Here is a 16,638-nt window from a genome sequence, read left to right on the forward strand (position 1 = left end):
CCCTGCCGAGCAGGGAGCCCGATGCGGGACTCGATCCCGGGACTCCAGGATCATGACCTGAGCCGAAGGCAGTCGCTTAACCAACTGAGCCACCCAGGCGCCCGCCGAGAGAGAATCTTAAGAAGGCTCCATGCCCAATAGGAGTGCCTGGGTGGGTGGCTCAGTCAGTTAAGTGTCCGACTCTTGATTTTGGCTCAGGTCATGATCTCAGGGTTGTGAGATGAAGCCCTGCATCAGGCTCTCTGCTGGGTGCAGAGCCTGCTTAAGATTCTCTCTCTCGGGCGCCTGGGTGGCTCAGTCGTTAAGCGTCTGCCTTCGGCTCAGGTCATGATCCCAGGGTCCTGGGACCGAGTCCCACATCAGGCTCCCTGCTCGGCAGGAAGCCTGCTTCTCCCTCTCCCACTCCCCCTGCTTGTGTTCCTGATCTCGCTATCTCTCTCTCTGTCAAATAAATAAATAAAATCTTTAAAAAAAAAAAAAAAAGATTCTCTCTCTCCCTCCGCCACTCCCCCGGGTCCCTCTCTTAAGAAAAATTTAAAAATACACTGCACAGATTATTTATATTCCTATCACTCCTACTTTTGTTCTTTTATTCCCACATCACTCTTCACTTAAAGAAATGTTGAGATTTTAATTCTTTTATCTCCTCCCTATCACCAAACTTCCAAATACACATAGGTACTCTTTCTTCCTTTTTTAATTTTTTTTTTTTAAGATTTTATTTATTTGACAGAGAGACGCAGCGAGAGAGGGAACACAAGCAGGGGGAGTGGCAGAGGGAGAAGCAGGCTTCCCGCTGAGCAGGGAGCCCGATGTGGGGCTCAATCCCAGGACCCTGGGATCATGACCTGAGCCACAGGCAGACGCTTAATGACTGAGCCCCGCAGGCGCCCCACCTCTCTTATATCTTAACCAGTTTCTTCATCTGTAAGGGGTAGACCTGATAAGTTCTGAAGTAGCAAATCTATTATGAATCCAAGGGATTTTCCTAATAGAGAAATAATATTTTAATATGAAGACCAGGCTTTCTGAAATTAAATGTACTTATATAATGAAAAATGCAGGGAAAAACTCCTTAACTAACCAACTTAGTTTTATTGGAGAATAGTGGTATCCTAAACCAGATTTCTAACAAAAAAACCAAAGAGTCATCTGATCATTATGAACCAAAATCTCCAGAAACCTTGCTGGAAGAAGTTAATGAAGAGAGAGTATCAGTGGCATTGAAAAAAACCTCTGAAATCCTTCAGGATATTGACTGTCTTCTATCAAGTTCTAAAAAGTGAAAAATGGAATTATTATAAACCTTAAGGATGTTGTTTCAACTGACTAGTATAAAATTACTAGTAAGCCAAGAAATTATATATATTACTTCTGTGCAATGATTATATAAAAAATGACATTTAACTTTGGAGGTTACCTAACTTGTAAATTTTAAACTATATGTTTATAATGTATTTTATTAATAAAGAACTGTTTTAGGATTTTGAACAATTTCTTATTTCAGATTTATGAGAAAAACTTATAAAATTATAGTTGCTGTTTTAGCTTGTGGAGCATTCACTATTAATCCTCAAGTTTTGTTTTTTTTTTTCCTTCTTAAATATGCAGAATTGTGTGTATTTGGTCATTTGCTTTTTGGTCTCCAAATATTTTTCAACAGAACTACCAAAAGAGAATTAGATCTTTATATATATATATATATATGCGCAATATTGCTTCAAGCTAAGAATTGGGCACTTCAGCAAAGACCAAATTTTATCTGAATTGTCCGATTATTTTCATTTCTCTTGAACATCTGAAAAAAATTTATGCTACACAAGTGTGTGAAACTAAAATAGCTCATCAAAAGTGCTATTTATAGCAACCTAGTGCTGTTTATTGGGAAAGCACAAAACCACACATCTAATGAGACTTCAAGATTAGACCAATATAGCAGAAATGTTCTAATTAACTTCTGATTTCTAGAAAAGACCAGCTTCTTGACATAAAAGAAACAACAGAGGAAACAAGGAGAAAAAGAACAAAGCAAGCAGAGCATAGATTAGGAGTGATAATGTCAATGATTTGAATGGGCACAATGTTCTCTTGTTAGCTCTTCTCACCCTGGGCTCCTTGCTACCTTCAGGTTTCAGCACAAATTACCACTTCTTCAGAAGGGCCTCCCCCACTTAGTCTCTACTACATCACCCTATTTATTTCCTTTACAGCACATACTACAGCCATCCAACTTTTGTCTCTTTGTGGTCTAGATCCTCTACTAGAACTTGAGCTCCATAAAGTCATTTTGTAGCCTGTTACCAAGCATAGCGCTTGGCACAAAGAGCATTCAGTATGTGTTGTATAAATCAATCAGTGCCTTTGGGCTGTAGGGTGATTACAGAGAAAAGAATTGTTAACAATTTCGTTGTTTTGGTTGCAGGCAGCCATCCATGTTGTTCTTCAACAGCTCTAGTAAGCCTAAAGTATAAGACATGTACAGTGCTGCCATAAGGGCAATGCGAAATTGTTACTGCAAACTGTCCTTAACATGACTAAAAGCACCCCATATTGTGGTTAATGTGATCTTTTTAATTAGCTTTTAAACTATGTGGGTTAAAATGTGTATCATTTTTCCCCTCAGTTGAGTCTTTTCCACTAAGAACCAAGACAAGCAATGAAAAGTTCTAGCATTGAGAAACTGAGCCACGCTTTAGGGTTCTGTGAGAGAGAGGCCTAGGAGTTTGCTTGAGATTGAAGATCTCACTTTCTACTATAGAATTGTCTTTCACCCGTAAAATTAGTATAACCCCACTACTGCCGTTGCTTTCCATCTCACCCTTGTTTTGAGAAACTAGGTAGGAAGAAGAAAGCAATTCACCTTTTTGAAACTATTCTTTTGCACCAGTGCTTCCTAGAGCCGATGCCAAGCTAGACATCTTGGTGCTCACTCAGGCGGAAAGGCAGGCTGGGACCTGGTCATAGTCCCATTAAAAAGCTGCATGTTGAGTCCGGTTAATTAGGGTCAAGCTACCTTTTATGCAGTTCTTTTTCCAACTCCTGTGCGTTTAGTAGTCATGATTAAATGGTCCAGCCCTGTCACTGCTGCCACAATAAAGTGGTAGCCCCCCACCGTCCGCCCACAAAGTGGCAAAGAATAATTATCAAGAAATCCCCAAGGGGGCGTTGGAGCGCTATGAAGAAGAGGCGGATCTGCCGGATCGCGCGGTCCTTCCATCTCGTGGAAAAACTCCGGCGCCCAACCTGAAAGACCCGGTAAAGGAAGCCGGAAATTTCTCTATCCCTTCGAGACCCAAGATGGCCCGTGGCTCCTAGCTCAAGGTCTGGGTGTTGGGCCCGCATATCCGACATTAGGTGAGGTCACTTCGTCCCCAGCTTCCCAGCCACCAGTAAGGGTGCGTCGTGAGTATGTCGGCTGCTAATCCTGGGGCACGGCGCCGGCAAAGCCAAGAACGAATGCTCAGGTTTGACAGAGGAAACCAAAAGGCACTTTGCACTTCTCACCCCGCTGTCCCAAAGGTTTCCTTATGGGGCACGGCGGGGAAGAACCCGTAGTACCCACCACCTCCTCCAAACAAAACCCAGCTGTCGCTTCTCGTCCGTCAGGCATGGGGCCGGTATCCCGGCGTCCTCTCCGCCGACGTTTGGGGGCTGGAGCCGCTCTGGCCGGCGGCCGGCTTCTCTATGGTGCCGGCCGCGGGGAGGGGAAAGGGGCGGGGCCGCCGTTAGCGCTGCGGGCTTCAGGCTGGAAAGACGGAGGTGGGCGCGGCTGAGCTCGGAGAGGGCCCGGGCGGGAGGGGGACGGAGTGGACTCCGCCAAACTGCGTCCTGAGGTGGGAAGCCGAAGGCCCAGGTTCCAGATGGGGAGGGCGTGAAGGGGCGGCGAGCGCGCGGGACTCCAGAGGCGGCGGGGTGTGCTTGACCGCCGGCACTGTCTGACGATCCCGGGATGTGCGCGAAGCTCCGGCTCCTTCCTCCGGCTTCGTGGAGCCTTCGGGATTCCACAGGCACCCAGTCCTCGCCTAGGCTCTGTGTCCCTGGCGTTTCCCTGGCCCAGAGCGGGGTGACGGGGTTCTTTTCGGAGTTGCCCATTGCCCTCTTTAACAGGCACGAGAGTCCCAAGCGCCCCGGGTCCCTGAAGGCGTGACTACTGTTAAGTGTGACAGGATCCCTCCCATAGGAAATGCTATGACGCCAGGGCTTCCTGCCCTATTTTCTTAATGGGCATTTTAAAATTACTGCATCACACCAGCCTTGGGAAAGAATGATTTGGGGAATTTGCTGAGACGCGATAAATGTTTAAATTCAGAATTGTATGTTTTATTCCTAATGGTGTAGGAACTAAACAAAAGTTTCTGTGAAACTGAGCAGGATTTGTGTTTCTTTCCTTTGCAAATTAGCTGCATTTGGCATCTGCTTTAGGTATTATAGCATTAAAAAATTAAATATATTAGGGGCGCCTGGCTGGCTCAGTCGATGGAGTGTGTGACTCTTGATCTCCGGGTTGTGAGTTTAAGCCCCACATCCGGTGTAGAGATTACTTTAAAAAATTAAAATTAAAAAAATATATATTAACTTTCACAGCACTGACACTGAAAAAGACTTAATTTGTAAAGCAATACTAAAGGTAGTTATCAGATTTTAGACTGCTTTTACCTCAGGTTTTTGTAAACATTTGTGTGATGGGAAGAGTGAAGCAGATGATATTTACTTTGGGAATTTGTTAGTTCTTTGTTTTGGCAGAAAGATTTGTCTAAGATTATTAACAAACTGTATGATAGTGCGTAACTAAAGTGACTGGCTAAGTATGTTTGTGGAGTTAAGGAAAGGGAAGATTACTACTATGTATACTTAAAAGGCCCCGTAGTTGATGATATTTTACTATAATGGAATGGGGTGTGGCAGTTTGACCATTGTAGAAAGTGGCTGCAAGTCATGAGGACATGTTAGGCTATTATAAGAAGTCATCCCCAAAATATTTTTAGTTCATAGGCTGAGGGTTGCTTACCTGCTTACCCCTTGTATTAGTATAATGAAATATTTTTTTTTTTTTTAGAGTTTTTTTTTTTTTTTTTTAAGATTTTTATTTATTTATTTGAGACAGAGAGAACGAGAGAGAGAGAACACGTGAGAGGGGAGAGGGTCAGAGGCAGAAGCAGGCTCCCCACCGAGCAGGGAGCCCGATGCGGGACTCGATCCCGGGACTCCAGGATCATGACCTGAGCCGAAGGCAGTCGCCCAACCAACTGAGCCACCCAGGCGCCCTGAAATATTTATTAAATACCTTCAGCACATTAGATTTTATGCATGAGAGGCTTAACAGAAAATTAAAATTACTACTCTTAAGGGAACTACCCAACAAAAGTAAGTATGTAGAATAAACAGAGTTATGTTACAGTTTTTGAGGTTCCAGTGTCCATTCTATTTGTAGGGGAGTGGTAGGAAGTGGAAAAAGGAAGAAAAAGGTATGAAGAAAAATGGGTACACTTGGGTGTCTTAGAGACAGTAAATAAAAGGCAGTACACTTATAAATGTTCTTTCTCCCCCCCCAAAAAATGTTTTTTTCTTATCCTCATACTCAGAATCTAAGCTAAAGATGTTAAATATGTGCCCTAATAGAGTGGAATAGATGTCAGAATTGTGTTTCTGGGACCATAATTATACCTTTATAAAAATGGAAAGAGTATTGTGTTAGATACCTATTACTATATAACAAATCACCCCAAGACTTAGAGGCTTTAAACATTTAACAAGTATTATCTCACTGTGTCTGTGGGCTAGGACTTTGCAAGAGGCTTAGCTGGGTGATTCTGGCCCAGGGGCCCATGCAGTTGTAGTCCAGATGTTTGCAGGGCTCTAGTCATCTAAAAACTTGACTGGGGCTGAAGGATCTCCTTCCACGTTCACTCATTAGCTTTTTGTTCCAAAATGTTCCTTTGGTACATTTTGATGTATATATGAAACTATAAACCATGAAACTATCACCACAATCAAGATAATGAACACATCTGTTCCCCCAAAGTTTCTTAATGCTCCTTTTTTATCCTTCCAGCCCCACTGATCTGCTTTCTGTCACTTAAATTGGTTTACGTTTTCTTGAATTTTATATAAATGGAATCATGTTCTGTACTCTTTTAAAAATATTTCCAAATGAAAATTTCAAATATATAGAAAAGTAGAAGATAATATAATGAACTATAGTATATCCATTACCTATATTAAACAGTTATAACATTTTCCATACTTACTTCATTTATTTACTTTTTAAAAATTAAGACTTTCTTTTTTATTGCAGTTTTTGGTTTACAGAAAAATTGAGCAGATTGTACAGAGTGTTCCCATATGTTACTTCTCCCTCCACACACATTTCTCCTTATTATTAACATTCTGCATTAGTGTGATACCTTGTGACAATTAATACACCAACATTGATATATTAATTGAAGTCCATAGTTACATGAGGGTTCATTCTTTGTGTTGTATAGTTCCATGAGTTTTGACTGTGTACTCTGTTTTTCTTTTCTTTTTGTTTGGCTTATTTCACTAAGTATTATTTTGAAATTCATCAATGTTTTTGTTTGTATTTTTTTTTTTGTCTCTTTTTATTCCATGTTTTGTTTATCCAGTTGGGTTGTTCCAGTTTGGAGCTAATGTAGATAAAGCTACTGTGAACATTCATGTACAAGTCTGTGTGTGGGTGTATGCTTGCATTTCTCTCAGGTAGATACCTAGGAGTAGAATGACTGAATCTATGATAGAAGTATGTTTAACATTTTGAGAAACTGAAAAGTGGTTTATCATTTTAAATTTCCTCCAGCAGTGTATGAGAGTTCTGGTTGCTCCACATCTTTTCTATGTTTGGGATAATAAGTCTTTAATTTTAGCCATTCTAATTAGGTATGTCTTGTATCTCATTGTGGTGTTTTAATTTGCATTTCCCTAATAATTAATGAGGTTGAGCATATTTCATGTGCTTATTGATCACCTGTATATCATCTTTGTAAAGTACCTTTTCAAATATTTTGCCCACTTTTGTATTAGTTTTTCTATTATTGTGTTTCCAGAATTCTTTGTTCTAGATATAAATCCTTTATCAAATATGAGATATGCAGATATTTTCTCCCAGTCTGTGGGTTGTCTTTTCGTTCTCGTAACATAGTCTTTCAAAGAGCAGAAGTTCTTAATTTTGGTGAAGTTCAATTTATCAATTTTTAAAAAACAGGTCGGCCTTTTGATGTTGCTTCTAAGAACTCTTTGCATAACCCAAGGACACAAAAATATTCTATGTTTTCTTCCAGGATTTTTATAGTTTTATGTTTTACTTTTAGTTCTGTGATCCATTTTGACTTAATTTTTGTATGTGGAGTAAAGTATGGTTTGAGAGTCATTATTTTTGCCTGTGGATATCTGCTTGTTTCAGCACCATTTGCTGAAAGGACTATCTTTTCTCCATTTACTTGCTTTTGCATGTTTGTCAAACATCAATTGACACTGTATGTGTGGACCTATCTCTTCTTTTAATTTATTTAATTAATTTATTTTTTTTAAAGATTTTATCTATTTATTTGACAGAGAGATAGAGAGAGCAGGAACACAAGCAGGGGGAGTGGGAGAGGGAGAAGCAGGCTTCCTGCTGAGCAGGGAGCCCGATGTGGGACTCGATCCCAGGACTCTGGGATCGTGACCCGAGCCGAAGGCAGACGCTTAACGACTGAGCCACCCAGGCGCCCTCTTTTAATTTATTTTATATATATATATATTTTAAGTAGGCTCCACACCCAGTGTGAAGCCCAACACAGGGCTTGAATTCACAACCCTGACGTCAAGACCTGAGCTGAGATCAGGAATCAGGTGTTCAACCAGCTGAGCCACTCAGGCATCCCTGTGTGGATCTATTTCTGATCACACTTTCTATTCTGTTTCATTGCTCTATTTGTCTGTCTTTATACCAATACCGCACTGTCGTTAATTACTGCAGCTGTGTAAGCCTTGAAGTCAGATGGTGTAAGTCTTTCAACTTAGCTCATCTTTTTCCAAGTTGTTTTCCTGTTCTAGTGTTTTGCATTTCCCTATAAATTTTAGAATATATGTAATGAGCAATGGATAGTTTTTATTACAGAATGGAAGTTGAATCATCCTTAATACATCATTTAGTTATTCTTTAGTCTCAGAATTAAAACAATACAAAACAAAAACTTCAGGTATCACATAATATTGATAACTTTAACTGGATGAATGATTTCAGTATTCTATGCCAGGTAAGTACTCAGCACAGAATTATGATTGCCTTTTTATATCAATTAAAGTTCTGTGGTTAGAGGCAACAGAAAAGAAAAAGGGATTTATTGGAAGAATCCTGGGTTAGCTCATAGAAGTAAAGTAAAGGGTAAGCTGTAAGAACTAGGGCAGCTCTGAAAAACTTAAAGATTGGACCTGAGGAGTTGATGTCCTTATGATTCTTTTTTCTTAGGCTGCTCCATGTAGTGGAGCCCAGGTCTGTAAGAAGAAAAGGAATTTTCTCCCACCAGCTCCACTTAGGCAAATTCTAGAAGGAAGTCTGATTGGTCCAGCCTGGATCACCTTAATCACCAGATTATTTATCACTAGTCTAATCACTACTGGAAAATGATGACTAATTAGTAATTACTAATTAATTACTACTATTGATAAGAGAGACAGAGAATTCTAATTGGTCAGCTCCAGAGTTTGGGTATTGTGATGAGCAGTTTTCCTAAAGGAAGGAGATGCTGTTTTCAGAAGTTTGGAAAATAGTTGCTGGGTACAGAGACACAATGGGTGTCCACTACCATGTAGCACACATTGCTGAGAGAGAGAACTATTTGATGACCTCAAAGTAATAGATTACAGTTGGTGGGCTTTCTTAAATTCACCTTGATGCATACTAACATGTAAACTGTTGTTCCTATAAAGCTAACCTATTCTCTTTGGGCTGCATGGCATATTGTATATAACATGTAAGAAGTACAGTTTTGTTATACTTGAAAGTTACCAGGAGAGTAGTCTTAATGTTCTCACCACATGCACAAAAAGGTAACTATGTGAGGTGATGGAGATGTTAACTAACCTTATTGTGGCCATCAGTTCACAATATGTCTGTATATGAAATCATCACAGTATACACCTTAAACTTAACAAGTATTATCTACCAACTATATCTCAATGAAGCTGGGAAAAATAAAGTGAAATTACTGACAATGGTCAAAAAAAAAAGAAATACCAATTTTTACAGCTTGGTTTTGTATTTGTGAAATTATTGCTCAAGTTGTTTTGTTTAAATGTTACGTGGCATTAATCTTTTCCTCTGCTTTCTATTTTAGGGTGACTGGGAATGTAAACAAGAATAAGCTATTTGTTTCCTGATGGCTTTTAGTAAATACTGACGGATTGTCTGGGATGGCATCTGAGGCTGAGAAGACCCATGCTTTACTCCAGTCTTGTAGCACTGAGTCTCTTATTTCCAGCCTTGGTCTGGGGATATTTTGCCTAGTAGCCGATAGACTTCTTCAGTTTTCAGTAATTCAGCAAAATGACTGGCTTCGAGCCCTCTCAGATAACGCCATACATTGTGTGATTGGCATGTGGTTGTGGGCAATTGTCATTGGAGTCAAGAAGACAACTGACTTTGGAGAAATCATTTTAGCTGGATTTTTAGCCTCTGTTATTGATGTAGACCACTTTTTTCTAGCTGGATCTTTATCTTTAAAGGTAAGAAGCGTATATGTTTAATTTTTCTGGTCTTTAATTTCTTTAGCACCATTATATTGATCTTCACAGCATCATTTTAGAACTAGAGAAGATTATCCTTATTTTAAAATAAGAAAGCCCATTCATCCAACTTTTTTTTGAGCACTTAGTACTTCCTTGAAGGCGAACACAGACATGTTGCTAATCAAGTTATTGGCATCACCAAGTGCCAAGGATGCATACAGAGCTAAGGACTCATTAAATGTACCTGAGGAGTTCTGTGCTGGCTTTACAGAGGATGGTACTTAGCCAAGTCTTGAAGGAAGCATTAATCAACTGGTTTAAAGTAATACGGGGGTCATTGTCAGGGTTCTCCTGGGTCTTTTTTCACTGTTCTTTCTTCAGGACCACACTTATAATTTCCCCCTTATTCTTCATGTTTCACAGTTAGTAGGCGGCTTCTGAGTGTTCCATAACAGGGGAAGAGCTTTAAGATGATTCCTAGTCCTGGGGAATGACTTCAGTGGATTCATTTCCCAGTCCCTTGTGGAGCCAAAGGTGTGCATTTCAATGGGCTGATTAGGGCACAGTTCCTGGTGGAGAAGTTTGAGGAATTTCATTAAGGTGTTTAGCTATACAATGACCTATTAGCTTTGCAAATGAATGGAGCTTGAAATACAGTTAAGATCATATTTTCTAAGTGTCAGCAGATTTGCCTGCCTTTTCCATGCTTATGACCTGTAAACACTCACAGAGCAAGGACTATGCTTTGTTCACCACTGGCCTGGAACAGTGCCTGGCTCATCTAAAAGGGGTTCAGTAAGTATTTGTTGAAAAAATGAGAAATGATCACTTCTTCCTTTTATGTGTCACATACCATGTATTTCTTAGAGGTTGTCTCACTTATTAAAAAACTTCAGTAAGGAATCAGTAATTCCTGATTAAAGACAAATTTTAGCTTTTTTGGTGTAGGTGAAGGCAGAATAACATTGTGTTTGAGATTGGAATCAGAAGACATGAGTTTGAATCCTAGTATGTAGTGTTAGAGCACTTTCTTGTCTCAATGTCGTCTTCTGTAAAGTGTGGATTCTGTCATTACTTACCTCACCCGGCGGTCATGGGTGTTAAATGAGCACATTAAAGGACAGACCCCAGCAAATAGTTCACAATAAATGTTAGAGTAGAGATTGGGATAAACTACCAAGCATCATAAAAAGCGTGGTTCCTAAATACATTCATCTAGAATTTATTGTAAGGGAGAAGGAAGAATGTAGCGTAAACTCTTTGACTGATATTCAGTCAATAGGTGAGAGTTAAAGACACGGGTTTAAGGGTCGTGTGACTGCACATGGTGAAGGTATAGTCTCTTTAATGGATGGCCTTGTATTTTAATGGTGGGAAGGTTATGCCTCTAATTTTTTTTTTATAGGTACCTAATTTTTTTTTTTACTCCTTCTTTTCCTCTTTACCACCCAGTGTCCAAATGATTCCCCACCCTTCCTTTTTGCCATCTTCTGCCCCAGAACCAGTGCCTCTTAAAGCCTTGAAACATGCACACTTTTTTTTTTTTAAGATTTTTTTTTTTTTTTTTTTTTGAGACAGAGAGAATGAGAGACAGAGAGCATGAGAGGGGGGAGGGTCAGAGGGAGAAGCAGGCTCCCTGCCGAGCAGGGAGCCCGATGCGGGACTCGATCCCGGGACTCCAGGATCATGACCTGAGCCGAAGGCAGTCACTTAACCAACTGAGCCACCCAGGCGCCCAGAAACATGCACACTTTTAAGTCCTTGCTTTGTAGGCAGTGCTCTGATCAACCAGGACCGTTTTCAGTGCTTCTCTTTCCAGTGGTAATTTTAGATCAATCATAGGTCCCCTCATCTTTCCTGGCTTGTGGTGGGAGTGTGAGAGAAAGCGCACTGATGTGGTATGTATTTTAATACTTTAGAGTATTTGAAGTTTTGGGCACTCTGGCTTCTGTCTATGCTGAGTGGGGTTTGGTATAGTTTTATTTGCCCTTGTCTGTAATGTTTTTGAGGATATGTGGGGAGATTCGGATTTAGGCAATCTTCACTGCCCTCGGCTTCCTTTTTATTTAGAAATTATCTAATTGAAAATTAGCCTTTAGAGTAAGTGTGAGCAAAACCTTACTCAGGAATCATTCAGGGGGGCGCCTGGGTGACTCAGATGGTTGAGCGTCTGCCTTTGGCTCAGGGCATGATCTCAGGGTCCTGGGATCGAGCCCCGCATCGGGCTCCCTGCTCATCAGGGAGTCTCCTTCTCCCTCTCCTTCTCCTGCTCCCCCTGGTTGTGCTCTGTAAAATAAGTAAATAAAATCTTAAAAAAAAAAAAAAAAAAGAATCATTCAGGGGTTGGTTAACCCTGAAATTTTCATTTGTTTAGTTACTGATTAAATGTTTTGTACTGGTTTAAAATTTTTACTGGAATTTAACTCAACTTTGTAATACTTATTTAAAATAATACAATCTTTCTAAATGTTGTTTTAAGTGCATTCTGAAAATATTCAATGCTAATATAAAGTGGTTACAACAAAAACATTTCCTTTTCATGCCCTTGTTAATAGAATATTTTATTCAGTTGTGAGATTTTTTTCAATGCTTAGAGGCCCCAGATAATTCTCTAAAACTCCAAATTTACACAAACCAGACATTTGGGATATAAATTACATTTGTATTGTGACTTTTCTAAGCAACTAATAGGAAGCTTTAAAAAATTAATCACCATGTTCTTGAGATCTTGGTTTCATTGTTAATGCAGAGAATATCCCACTCACTCTTCTTTGCTTTATATGTAACAGATTTAATACATGTATTCATAGGTGATGCAGAAAATGTTTGCATTGTATTTCTAATAGACTCATAGAAGATGTTTTAGAATATTAAGAAGCATCTACCAAATTTTGTTTGCCAAGAGGGAAATGATACTAGCTACCGCTCTCCCCGGCAGGCTGCTTTGACTCTTCCACGAAGACCTGTTCTTCACTGCTCTACGGTCATACCAGTTGTGGTTCTGACCCTGAGGCTTACTATGCACCTTTTCAAGCTCAAAGACTCATGGTGCTTTCTTCCCTGGATGTTATTTATATCGTGGACCTCACATCATATCCGAGATGGAATTCGTCACGGCCTGTGGATATGCCCATTTGGAAAAACCTCTCCTTTGCCATTCTGGCTTTATGTCATCATCACCTCCTCTTTACCTCACATCTGTTCGTTCATTATGTATTTCACAGGGACCAGGCAAATGATGTCTTCAAAACATGGGATCCATATTGACGTCTGAGGTAACTGTATGCCAGTCTTAGAGAAGCAGGTGGTTCCGATAATGATAATTAAGGGTGGCTGACATTATCAAGTGAATTTTTAACAACATATTATATTTATTATTATAATTCCTGAATCCTCTTGCTCAGGAGGCATGTACACTTTTTTTTTTAGGGCGCCTGGGTGGTTGAGTTAAGCGTCTGCCTTCGGCTCAGGTCGTGATCCCAGGGTCCTGGGATCGAGCCCCGCATCGGGCTCCCTGCTCCACGAGGAGCCTGCTTTTCCCTCTGCTGCTCCCCCTGCTTGTGTTCCTGCTCTCGCTCTCTCTGTCTCTGTCTCTGTCAAATAAACAAATAGAATCTTTAGGGGAAAAAAAATATCTGATACTGAGAAACAAAACATATGTTTTTCAAAATGAAGGATTTTTAGGAAATTTGCTTTTTCCTTTGTTCTTTCAGGTTGATCTGTTAAAAATGATTAACCTTTACTAGAGAAAGAAAATTTAGTTGCAATAAAATTTTACATTTTCATAGTTTAATGTTACTTTGGTAAAAAAGTCAGTGTCCTGATGGCACTTGCTTTTTTTTCCCAGTACCATTTGTCGTCTTTAGATTTTCTTACACATTTGTGATTTGTAATGCTAGTGATTGTGTGCCTTATTCTCTGAGAAATGGTGAAGCAATGCCTTATCCAAAGCATATTTTTCTTATCTATTAAGTTAAACAGAGCTATGTAAATTGTTGTAAAGGTTCACGTTCTTTAGTTTTTCTTTTTGTTGTTAACCAGTTGGTTGCAATCTAATTATGTTTTAGAATCTGTTAGATTTTACATCTGTTATCTTTCAAGAGCAATGATTGTGTCAGTTTGGTTGGTATAATAAATATTATATAGTGGGGGTAAATTTGAATAAGAGATTTTTTTTAAGTATATAATTTCAGAAATCCATGGAAATAAAACATATATCTTGTATCACTTTTTCTGACTAAATTACAAAACTCTACTTTTTTCTTTCTCCATATTAAACAAAGGAATGCCATTAAAATATAGGGCCTTACATAAGAATATCACACTGGCATTTTGGGGGCTGTCCTCTAACTTTTTGTATTAGAATGGGAATTCACTTTGACCATGACTCCTTGCTTAAACAGTAACTACAGATTTTAAGTGTGGGTTTATCCTTGTTCCTTCCTCTACCATCAGAAATGCTCCTTGTCCTCTAAATAGTCTATAACAGTTGTGGTGGTAACCTCTAGAAATATAACACCCAACTTCCCATGCCACCATTTTGTTTTTTTATTTTATTGAAAAAGTTTGTGTCAGTATAACATTATATTGAAAATAGGATTATATCTTGTTTGCATGTATGTGTTTTCTCCATCCACTAGATGTCCTCCATTCATTTAATGGAGGTTGGTCCACTGATCTGACCTTCCAATCTACTGTGTTCTTGAGGCATGTTAGTTATGCTAACTACTCAGAAGAACTTCCACCATTGAACTGTTTTCTACTCATCCTCAAGCCTAGTTTCCTTTAAGTGGTGGTCTAAGTTAAAACTCCCACGTATCCTCACCTCCTTTCTTCAACTTAGGCAGCCACCATCACTACCTCCAATCAGGCAGACACTCCCTGGCTCCTTTTTCTTTTGACAATTACTTAGTTTTTCCCATTTTCCCAACTAAAGAGGAGAGGAAATAGGGGCTATTCTGGTCCTTGCTCACTACTGTCATGGCTAAACCTTTTATCTACCACAGTTCTCAGTTTCTTTCATTTGATATCCCAATATATTACTCTCTCAGTCTTTACCCTCACAGGCTATCCTCTAAGACTCACTTTCACCTTCTTTGATGATATGAGCGCCTGGATCTCTTTTTTCCTTTTATTCCAACCCTTGATTTTATCCTCAGCCATCAGATGACTCACCTGAATATTTCCTTCTTCTTTAACCACTGACTCATCACCACATCACATCAGCCATGAACCAGGACAACAGTCCTCTGTACCTCTTTGGAGGACAGTGCTCATTGCTGAGATCTCAAACACTGTTTACTTTTTCTAGACCAGTGGTTCTCAAACTCTAACATACATCAGAATCACCTGTAAGACTTGTTAGAACAGGGATTGCTTGAGATCTACCTCCAGAGTTTTGACTCCGTAGGTCCCAAGAATTTGCATTTCTAACGAGTTCTCAGTTGATGTTGTGAAAGATGAAATGAAATGGGGTCACTTGTGTCAAGGGGTTTTAAAATGCAGCCGGGAGGCCATTAAGGAGGTGGGCCTTTTGCACGTCTTCACTGATGGAACCATGAACTTTTGAACTGGGTCAGACTGCAAATATTCCAAGGACTCAGCCTGAACACCTGCAACTTGTTATAGTAGGAGACTTTGCTTAGCGATAGCCTTAGTAACCAATTATATTGGGTCAAGAGTAGCTTTCTGCTGTCAACACCAATAAAAAATTCTTTGTAAACAACCTATACAAACTTTACTTTTTTGCTTTAAAAACCTGACTTTGCTCTCTAATGGGACACTATTTGGGTTACTACCCAAATTTGTGTACCCCGAATTGCAATTCCTTGATCCCAAGTAAACGTTCTTTCTTAATTATTGCTTCCTGACAATTTTAGGTTGACCATAGGACGCAGCTGTTCAGGAACCCCACTTTAAGAACCATGACTGTAGACCCAACCTGTTTCTTTAACTTCATTCCCTTCCCTCCTCTTCCTTGAGCCAACTCTTTGTCTTATCGATACCTTTAATTTTTCCCAACCTTCCTTTGCCCCCACGTCCATCCAGTCCTGTGCTAGGTACATTTAACTCTGTTCCTGTCCTGCCTATGCAGTGCTACAGGTTACTGTTTACTGTTTCAGCACTCCAATGCCCAGCTATCCTCGTGTACTGTCCAATGAGCCAATCCATATAATCCACATAGTCTGCTTTCCCCAGTTCTGCCTTAGGCCACATGTTTTGAAAGTTGTTACGAAACCCTGCTGACTCGACTGGCTACCTAACTTCAACTGGGGATTTAATAATACTTTGCTTACTACTGAACAATTTTTTTTCAAGTATGGTACCAAACAAGACAAGCCCCAGAATATCTGACCCTATTAGATCCAGCTCCAAGCCAGGAAGCTCACAGCATTCCACCGATCTGAGAAATTCATATTGATATTCAATCTCCACAGTTACTTTGCACTTTGCATAAACCCAAAGCATTGCCCACCTATGTCCCCTTGGCATTTCTTTGCTTCCCAGGAATAATGATGCTAATTTAAGTGTTTCTGAGGCATTTTACCCTTTGCCTGACCTTGCAAGGAGTTTTTTGGCTTACATACCCAGCAGCATTAAGTCATGTTGCTTCAACATTTGGCAAGAGGAGGGGAGTGTCAAATTCAAGCTCTAACACCCATTCTGATCCCCCTCAGTACTCTGTGTGAGCTTTCAAAGAAAGTACCCATCTGAATTCACACACCCTTTCTCATTATTTATTTTTTATTATGAATATTTGAGAGTCATTTCTCAAATATTCATTTGACTTAATTCAAGCCCCACCCAGTTCCCAGGTCAGCAACATTGGTGCCATGCACGTAACGTGGAAGGCAGAGAACATTTTCCGAAGATATCTGGGTGATGCTAAATAAAGTATAAATTGTGGGA

The 16,638-nt window shown here is 39.9% G+C and overlaps 2 protein-coding genes across 2 annotated transcripts in view; both read left to right on the forward strand.

Annotated features, from left to right (window-relative positions):
- Nucleotides 1-1,415, forward strand: part of C7H5orf34 (chromosome 7 C5orf34 homolog) — a 30,508-nt gene extending 29,093 nt beyond the window's left edge. Inside the window, exon 12 of the mRNA XM_021696635.2 lies at nt 1,093-1,415. Within this exon, the coding sequence (XP_021552310.1) occupies nt 1,093-1,286 (194 nt within the window). The 3' untranslated portion in view covers nt 1,287-1,415. The remainder of the gene's footprint in view (nt 1-1,092) is intronic.
- Nucleotides 1,416-3,755: 2,340 nt separating this feature from the next.
- Nucleotides 3,756-13,070, forward strand: TMEM267 (transmembrane protein 267). The gene is made up of 3 exons (XM_044916970.1): nt 3,756-3,833; nt 9,339-9,726; nt 12,668-13,070. Exons 2-3 carry the CDS (start codon nt 9,415-9,417, stop codon nt 13,001-13,003), a joined length of 648 nt encoding a protein of 215 aa, XP_044772905.1. The 5' UTR covers nt 3,756-3,833; nt 9,339-9,414; the 3' UTR covers nt 13,004-13,070.
- Nucleotides 13,071-16,638: the final 3,568 nt, after the last annotated feature.

Source organism: Neomonachus schauinslandi, chromosome 7 (assembly GCF_002201575.2).
Source record: "Neomonachus schauinslandi chromosome 7, ASM220157v2, whole genome shotgun sequence".
NCBI lineage: Eukaryota > Metazoa > Chordata > Mammalia > Carnivora > Phocidae > Neomonachus > Neomonachus schauinslandi.

Bases quoted from the DNA above. Each gene is read 5' to 3' on its own strand.
- TMEM267 (XM_044916970.1), top strand. From the start codon at position 9,415: ATGGCATCTGAGGCTGAGAAGACCCATGCTTTACTCCAGTCTTGTAGC. The intron at 9,727-12,667 runs GTAAGAAGCGTA...TCTCCCCGGCAG, and splicing joins CTGGATCTTTATCTTTAAAG to GCTGCTTTGACTCTTCCACG.